Source organism: Lithobates pipiens, unplaced genomic scaffold (assembly GCF_037356315.1).
Source record: "Lithobates pipiens isolate NorthernLeopardFrog02 unplaced genomic scaffold, aLitPip1_a1.2 Scaffold_8, whole genome shotgun sequence".
NCBI classification, from domain to species: Eukaryota; Metazoa; Chordata; class Amphibia; order Anura; family Ranidae; genus Lithobates; species Lithobates pipiens.
Window position 1 is genome coordinate 632,953,617 of NW_027507903.1, and position 9,925 is coordinate 632,963,541.

The following is a 9,925-nucleotide window of genomic DNA, read 5'->3' on the forward strand; positions in this document are numbered from 1 at the left end:
CATTTAGAAACACTTCAGCAAAATAACATTGTTCACTCTCTACCACCTTCTTCAGCTTAAATTCACTGCCGAATATCTTCTGTATCACAAATTTACTGGTCACCACCTTCTTCAGCTCAGTTTTGCTGCCCGCTAGCTTCTTCAGCTCAAATTTGGCTAAAATTCACTACCCACCACCTTCTTCAGCTCAAATCCACTGCCCTTCGCCTTATTCAACTAAATTACACTACCCACCACCTTCTTCAGCTCAAATCCACTGTCCTTCGCCTTATTCAACTAAATTACACTACCCACCACCTTCTTCAGCTCAAATTCACTGCCATTCTCCTTATTCAACTCAATTACACTACCAACCCCCCTTCTTCAACTCAAATTCACTACCATTCGCCCCATTCAACTCAGTTTCACTACCCACCACCTTCTTCAGCTCAAATTCACTGCCATTCTCCTTATTCAACTCAATTACACTACCAACCCACCTTCTTCAGCTCAAATTCACTACCATTCGCCCTATTCAACTCAGTTTCACTACCCACCACCTTCTTCAACTCAAATTCACTGCCATTCACTTTATTCAACTCAATTTCACTACCTACTACCTTCTTTAGCTCAAATTCATTGTCATTTACCATATTCAAATCAATTTCACTACCAACAACCTTTTTCAGCTCATATCCACTACCATTCACCTTATTCAACTCAATTTCACTACCAACCACCACCTTCTTCAGCTCAAATTAACTACCATTCACCTTATCCAACCTAATTTTGCTCCCTACCACCTTCTACCGCTTACATTCACAGCTCAACACCTAGCACAAATTCACAGCCCAATACCTTTTTTAACACAAATTTACTGGTCACCACCTTCTTTAGCTCAGTTTTGCTTCCCACTACCTTCTTCAGCTCAAATGTACTGCACATTATTTTCCTCAACTCAGATTCAGTGTCTACTACCTAATTCAGCTAAAATTCACTACCTACCACCTTTTTCAACTCAGATTCACCTTCTTCAGTGCAAATTCACCTTATTCAACTCAATTTTACTACAACCACCTTCTTTAGCTCAAATACATTGCCATGCGCCTTACTCAACTTAATTTCACTCCATACTACCTTCTTCAGCTTACATTCACAGCTCAGCACCTTCTTTAGCACAAACTCAGTGCCCGATGCCTTCTTCAGCACAAATGTATTGATCATCACCTTCTTTAGCTCAGTTTTACTGTTCGCTACCTTCTTTAGCTTAAAATTCCCCACCCATCATTTTCTTCATCTCAAATTCAGTGCCTACTATGTAATTCAGCTAAAATTCAATATCAACCACTTTCCTCAGCTCAGATTCACCTTCTTCAGCTCAAATTCACTGGCCTTTACCTTATTCAACTCAATTTCACTACCAATCACCTTCTTCAACTCAAATTCACTGTAACCACCTTCTTCAGCTCATCTGAAATTCACTGCCTATCACAACCTTTGGCCTATACTTATTGCCACCACCTTCTTCAGCAAGAAATCACTGCTCAGAACATACCACTTCCTGCTTACCCAACCATTTTCATATAAATGACAAGGGTGAAAAGGCCAAGCTGACACAACTTCATGCTGCTTTGCATGCAAATGCTCAATCTAGCTAGCTTCACTCTAGTGAAGTGAAGGGGACCTACTCCTACTCACCCACTACCTGTTGATTACTACCTGGTAATTCTCCAACAAGAATGTATGTAAGGGGGGTAGTGTCATAGGTCGGGGGGGGGGGGGGGGGTGGGGGTAATCATGTCCTCCATATTTCCCTGCTCTTTGGGCATCAAGCAAGGTTCACATGAGAGGGCTACCCCAGTGTGTGTTCTTTTGCGCTACATTAGACTGTTTGTACAGGGTCACTGACATACACATGGGGTAACTTTACTTGAACCACGCTCATGACAAACATGAAAAAACACTAGTATACTCTCTTTGCTGACTCAAAGCACACACATTTCGACTCAAAGTATGCACTCCTCTTCACTTAACTCTTTCTCTTCCATACCTGTGTACACGATGAGGGCCCCAGCGGTGCAGACCTGCTCCCGCTTCTATGGGAGACAGATTGTGGCTGAAGGCATGTCAACAACATCACCCTTGCTGCAAACGGTTTTCTTACCTGTCACATGCACAATCTGCTAGAGAACCCTTTGTTAACCTTGATAACCACTTCACACTCTATTAACTCTTTGTAGCTTTACTTAAGGAATAAATTAACATGATGGCAATCACAAGTAAGAGTTTGGAATAAATTCTTGTGGCTGCCCCAGCATAGGAAAGAGTTCATCTTTGACAGAAGCCAGGAATGGTTCGGAAAGGACTGTGGGTTCCAGCAATCCTACTACATCTTGCTGACTGTCTATGTCCTCCCTCCCATACAGACTGTGTGTGTAAGTCTCCCCTCCCTCTCTGCATGTGGATAGATCTTTCCTCCTGGATCTGGGCCCTCATTCCTTTTTATAGCACACATGACCGGAGGGTCAAACCCAAGAAAAACACGCCAAGAAAAACCTGGTACTGGAGTTAACTCTTGACTGTCCGCCGGGCAGCATAGATTACTACTTGCCTATATGTATCTCCAAATGACACATTAGAGCTTAGGGCTTTCTAAGTATGAACAGAGCTGTAGTATAGACCTGTGGTTCTCAACCTTAGTCCTCAAGTACTCCCAACGAGCCATGTTTTCAGGTTTTCCTTTACTTTCCACAGCTGCTTTAAATCAATAACAATGACATGGTATTGATAAGAGCTATTTTAATTAAGGGAAGGTCCCAAAACACGGCCCGGAGGGGGTACTTGAGGACTGAGGTTGAGAACCACTGGTGTAGACCATTCAAACGCAACTTCTAATCACATCCTGGTAAGCTGAGCCAGTGCTAGCTTCTTGAGACGGGGAAATCTTAAAAGCAAACATACAAAAAAGAAAGGGCGCAAAGGCCTAGGGCATTACCAGATACAACGTTATTATAAAACGAAAAGTAATGAGTGCATATTCACAATAGATGTAGGCTAATATAGCATTATAGAATTATAGACTGTTGTGCTCACCCACCACCTGTCACCACCCAATGTGCCTACCCAGCACCTGTCACTCTCAGCTTCATTCCCTTCACTTCCTGCCTTCCCAACTTCATTATACACTTTCAGGCTGGGTTCACACTTATGCTAATTGGATGCGGATTTCTCCTCATCTAATTCACATGACAGGAGATTGTGACCAACTCTCAATGGAGCCAGTTCACACATCTCTGTGGCATCTGCGGAGCGGATAGCACAGGGGTCTTGTGCGTCTTTGGCTCCATTTCAGGTCTAAATTCAGGAAAAAAATCAGGCCTGATTTGTCCCTGAAACGGAGAACAGGGAGGCACCGGATCCCTGCTGTGAGTCGCATCTGTATTACGTGACAAACCAGCCTTATTCCATGTACACACGACCAGACTTTTCGAGGGACTAGGTCCGCCGGTCTTTCTGATGGACTTTCGGCGGAGTTCTGATGGACTTTCCAAATGAACGGACTTGGCCACACACAATCACACCAAAGTCCGACGGATTCTAAGGTGATGATGTACGACCGGACTAGAATAAGGAAGTTCATAGCCAGTAGCCAATAGCTGCCCTAGCGTCGGTTTTTGTCCGTCGGACTAGCATACACATGAACGGATTTCTCGGTCCAGTGGAGTTCCGGTGGGAAAATGTAAAACATGTTCTATTTCTAAAGTCCGCCGGATTTTTGGCAAGCAAAGGTCCGATGGAGCCCACACACGATTGAATTGTCCGACGGAGTCGTTCCGTCGGACCTTTGCTGTCAAAAAGTCTGCTTGTGTGTACGTGGCATTAGAGGTGACGTTCGGTGAGCTGCATGTTTTACAAACTTTTTTGTAAGGTTACTTATAATATTGTTTTTCAATTTTATTACATGTATTAGTCACGAAGACAAGAAAAAACGATGATATTGTAGGTCAGTGTTCTTTCCACAATCTCACTTCAGGATCATGCACTTAAAAACTGATTACGACAAAATGGAAAAAATGATTTTAGAGTCTTTCTGCTTGACATATTTGAGAGCTGGGATATGCAATGCTGGTATATTATCTCTACTACCCACAATTCATGCATGTGGTATTAATTAGTTGTTTCACAAGGAAAATGTATCTCCTTTATATTTGAAACTGTGAAATGTTTAATTTCAACATTATTAAAGAAACTAATGGATATAATAAACAAGACACAAGTGACCATGTTTGAGTTTTCTGGACTAACTGATAGCAAAGAATTAGTTCCATTCCTCTTCATCTTCTTTTTTTTGGTTTACATGGTGACCCTAATAGGAAATGTTGGGATGATGACCCTTGTCTGTGTCTTCTCCAGCCTTCACACTCCAATGTACTTCTTGCTGAGTAGCCTCTCTATGGTGGATATTTTGTACTCCTCAGTTATCACTCCAAATATGTTGTCTCACTTGCTTTCCTCCAAGAAGTCAATCTCATTTCTTGGCTGCACCCTCCAGTTTTACTTCTTTTGTTCATTGGTAAGCACTGAGACCCTTCTTCTCTCCTCCATGTCCTATGACCGCTATGTGGCTATCTGCCACCCTCTACACTACACCTTGATAATGACCAAGAAGAAATGTTTTGATTTGGTCTTTTATTCTTCCATTGCTAGCTTCTTACAGTCAGTTGCGCAGACCAGTTGTGTGTTCAGTCTTCCATTTTATGGATCCAACCTGATTGACCATTTCTACTGTGACATCCCACCTCTGCTCAAATTGTCCTGCTCCAGCACTTTCCATTGTAATGTGGTAACTGGCATCCTTGTAGCAGTCTGTGGAATGTATACACTAGTTACAATCTTCCTCTCATACACTTTCATATTTATTTCAATCTTTAAGATGACTTCCAATAAGGGCAGGCAGAAGGCCTTCAGTACGTGCTCCTCACATATTATTTGTGTCTCCGTATTTATGACAACTGTTTTCTTTGTATATCTGCGGCCTCATTCAGGGACCTTTGACAAACAAGACAAGGTAGCCTCTGTCTTCTATACAATAATGACTCCGATGCTGAATCCTCTGATCTACAGCCTGAGGAACCAAGAGGTGAAGAGGGTCCTTGCCCAAGCAATACTAAAATACTTCTGATGTAGAACCTTAGACAATTGCAGTAAGGTATAGCTTATAGGCATAAAGACTATGGAGTTGATTTAATAAAGGCAAATCCACTGTGCACTTGGAAGTCCAGTCGCTGTAGATTTGAGGGGAAGGTCTGAAATGAGGGGAAGCTCTGCTGATTTCTATCATACAATCATGTGCAAGCACAAATTGTGTTTTTATTTTCCTTGCATATGCCCCTCAGATCTATAGAAACTTCACTTCCAAGTGCACTTGTAGTGCACAGTGGATTTGCCTTTAGTAAATAAACCCCTATGTATCCCTGGTTCTGACAGGTCCCATGCCATCTTGAAAGTTTATAATACCTTGCTTTTGAGCGCTTTTCCTAAAGGCCCCTTTTTATATCTGAGACTGGGAGTGGGAACAGACACCTTCTGCTGACGACTGGGATAAGCCTCCCTACTTACATTTGAATTGTCCATAGCTTCCCACATTCAGGAGAGAAACTGCAAGTTATAAATTAGGTGGTACAGAACCTCATCACTTCTTCATAAAATACATCTCTCCATCTCTGACCAATGCTGGAAATGCTAAGAGCCAGGTGGTAGGCGTCCCCATCTGTGGTCCAAAAATTCAACCATTCTGGAAGACCATATTTAAGTTAAATAAGCATTGTGAAATACAAACAATTATTGCGCCTTTCCTATAAAATTAAACTAAATTGAGGAAAAAGCAGCTACACAGAATGTGACAAAAATTTGAATCAGTAATAGTGGTGAATATGTAGAGCTAAACCAAACATATAAAAAGTGCAAACTTGTTAGCAAAATTAAGCAAACAAAAAATAAGTGAGAAAAGTCCACATAGAAGTAAACGAAACACCAAATGTCCATCTAGACACGTAGGTGAATACACTGGATGTCACACAGCCCCGATAGTCATCAAACTGTAGGCATCTTCAAAATAAACATCAACGTTCGTATACGCTTACCAGAGATGTTGGACTTGACAATCTTAAGACAACGAGTCAATCGAGCATGAATGCACCCTGGGACAGGTCAATGATGACTGTATATCCAATACCCGACGCGTTTCATCCAAAACTGACTTCTACTGGGGCATCCGTTTTGGACGAAACACATTGGGCGAAGTACTCTATTCCGCATATTGCTTTTATCACATGTGATTGTTTTTATACCTTTTTATACTTTTTTTGTACATTGGTTTTTACCTATTAAAAGCCGTCTTTTGACCTGCACTATCGGAGCCCCCATTTTTTTCTTTTTTATGTGTACCGATGCAAGTGCTGTTGAGCTTCACCATTTGGTTCCAGTACCCTCACTAGGGTTGGTTTTGGTCATCCATTTGCCATCACTGGAGTTACTGTCCTGGTACCTCCTGCAGTATTCATTATATCCATGGCCGATACTGTGTGAAGTTGGAGTAAGGCCAACCCGGAAATTTCCAGACATCGGATATACAGTCATCGGTGACCTGTCCCATGGGTGAATTCATGCTCGATTGACTCGTTGTCTTATGATAGTCGAGTCCAACATCTCTGGTAAGCGTATGCGAACCTTGATGTTTATTTTGAAGATGCCTACAATTTGATGACTCTCGGGGCTGGGATGTATTCACCTACATGTCTAGATGCACATTTGGTGTTTAATTTTCCTCTATGTGGACTTTTCTCACTTATTTTTTGTTTGATTAATTTCACTCACAAGTTTGCACTTTTTATATGTTTGGTTTAGCGCTACATATTCACCACTATTACATATTTAAGTTAAGCCGCCTTATTACAGGTGAACAATGGTCTGAACAACTAGAGGTTGCTCTTCTCTCCATGATCCCCAGGTCTAGCAAACGTATTATAAAAGGTCTCTTTCAATTTTTCATTTTAGCAAACCTTTATTCCCAGATATTGGAAAATTTCTATAGTCCCTTCAATTAGAGAATGGGTAACCAAATTCAAACCACCTTATGAGAATGGAGGAGCTACTTGTTATGGTTAATGACAGCTTCACCAAATTTAGCGAACTGTGGTATATACTGATACTCAGCATTAATTTAATCTACCTTACTCTGTCTGGGACCACCTCCCTGCCGTACGTCTTCCCCTATATATTCCCCTCCTATTCAAATTTTTATTTTTCCCTCTTTTGTCTTTTTTTTTTCTCTTTTCCTACATCTTTAAAATAATAATAAAAAAGTGGCCTCCAACCCTCATTGATTCAGGCCTGAAATAATCTTCTTCGGCCATTATACTTTCCAATACATAATTCTGGAAACTTTTTAAGAAACCAACTTGAACTATATGTCACTATTGGTGTGACCAAGCTGACTTTAATGTCCATTTTGATACCGTTCAATCGGTCACTTGAGTCTGTCGTTTGATTTCAATCTTTGATTTCACTGCCTTTCAGATTAATCTCTTGTCAATGTGTTCTGACTATAAATATAGATATACTGTATGTTGTTCATTCTTATCTCGATACTGTTTCACTACATCTGCTTGTACTATATTGTAGTTAATAAAATTTTACTCATTAAAAATGTATAGCTATATAAGTATCCAACATCAGATCATGCAGTTTATAGAGCTTGAACATAGTCAGATGGTCCAATAAAGCTCCATCTACTCTCTTCATAAATGAAATTGCCTCCCATGGGTCTTTAATGCAGGCAAAATCATAACAACATGTAAAAATAAATCACTTTTTTATTGAACAAACATTAAATTCATAGAATCACTCAATAAAAACATATTCACGTGGATACTCAGTTTTTTTTTTTATGACATACATCCAGAGAATGTATACCGTAATTACTAGGCATGTACAAAAACATTCTAAAACACTTTTTTTGTCACAGCCCCCCAATGCGTTTTGATTGATATATAATATCTTCATCAGCGAGTAGTAAGGGTAACTACATAGGAAAAGAGAAAAGGCCATACTACCAAAAATACATGTATTATTGTCAATAATTAACCACTTGCTTACTGGGCACTTAAACACCCTTCCTGACCAGACCAATTTTCAGCTTTCGGTGCTCTCACATTTTGAATGACAATTACTCAGTCATGCAACACTGTACCCAAATGAATTTTGTGTCCTTTTTTTCCCCACAAATAGAGCTTTCTTTTGGTGGTATTTGATCACCTCTGGGGTTTTTATTTTTTGCGCTATAAATGAAAAAAGACCGAAAATTTTGAAAAAAAACGCATATTTCTTTGTTTCTGTGATAAAATTTTGCAAATTATAGTTTTTTTTTCATAAATTTTGGCCACATTTTATACTGCTACATATCTTTGGTAAAAATAACCCAAATTAGTGGATATTATTTGGTCTTTGTGAAAGTTAGAGAGTCTACAAGCTGTGGTGCGAATCATAAAAAATTGATCACACCTGACGTACTGGTGGCCTATCTCATTTCTTGCGACCCGAACAAGTCAGGAAAGTACAAATACCCCCCAAATGACCCCTTTTTTGAAAGTAGACATTCCAAGGTATTTACTAAGATGCATGGTGAGGTTTTTGATGTTGTCATCTTTTTCCCACAATTCTTTGCAAAATGAAGATTTTTTTTTTTCTCTCACAAAATTTTCAATGTAATAGGTTATTTCTCTCACATGGCATGTGTATACCACAAATGACACCCCAAAATACGTTCTGCTACTACTTCTGAGTAAGTGAGACTTTTACACAGCCTGGCCACATACAGATGCCCAATATTGAAATAGCACCATCAGGCGTTCTAGGAGCATAAATTACACATTTCATTTCTCAACCACCTATTACATTTTTGAAGGCCCTGGAGCACCAGGACAATGGAAATGCCCACAAAGTGACCCCATTTTGGAAAGCTAACACCCCAACGTATAATCTATGAGGCATATTGAGTCGTTTGAATGGTTCATTTTTTTCCCAGAAGTTTTGGGAAAATATGGAAAAAAATTGAAAACGCATTTTTTTTACGCAAAGTTGTCCATTTATAAGATATTTCCAACACATAGCATGTACATAGCAAAAATGACACCCCAAAATACGTTCTACTACTCCTCCTGAGTATAACGATACCAAATGTGTGAGACTTTTACACAGCCTGGCCACATACAGAGGCGCACTGGCAGATGGTGCTGGCTATTTGCTCTGGCTAATTGCTCTGGCAAATGGGGCTGGCAGATGGCACTGCGGCTGGCAGATGGCACTGGCACTGGCAGGTGGCACTGGCGCTGGCAGGTGGCACTGGCAGGTGGCACTGGCAGGTGGCACTGGCACGTGGCACTGGCGGCACTGGGGCTGACGGCACTGGGGCTGACGGATGGCACTGGCACTGGCGTTGGCAGGTGGCACTGGCACTGGCAGGTGGCACTGGCACGTGGCACTGGCGGCACTGGCACTGGCGGCACTGGGGCTGACGGATGGCACTGGCGCTGGCAGGTGGCACTGGCGCTGGCAGGTGGCACTGGCACTGGCAGGTGGCACTGGCACTGGCGGCACTGGCACTGGCGGCACTGGCGGCACTGGGGCTGACGGCACTGGGGCTGACGGATGGCACTGGCGCTGGCAGGTGGCACTGGCACTGGCAGGTGGCACTGGCATTGGCAGGTGGCACTGGCGGCACTGGCACTACTGGCAGATGGCACTACTGGCAGATGGCACTGGGCTGACAGATGGCACTGGCACTGGGGCTGACAGATTTTAGTTAAGGTAAAAATATGTCACTCACAGATCCTCTCCCTCCTCACACACTGTCTCTGTGTGAGGAGGGAGAGACACGGCAATGGGA

General features: G+C 41.8%; 1 protein-coding gene across 1 annotated transcript; it reads left to right on the forward strand.

Annotated features, from left to right (window-relative positions):
* The first annotated feature begins 3,953 nt into the window (after positions 1-3,953).
* LOC143964109 (olfactory receptor 5B12-like) lies at positions 3,954-5,914 on the forward strand. Its single transcript, XM_077473812.1, has one exon. The coding sequence runs from the start codon at positions 4,232-4,234 to the stop codon at positions 5,159-5,161; it is 930 nt and encodes a 309-aa protein (XP_077329938.1). The 5' UTR covers positions 3,954-4,231; the 3' UTR covers positions 5,162-5,914.
* Positions 5,915-9,925: the final 4,011 nt, after the last annotated feature.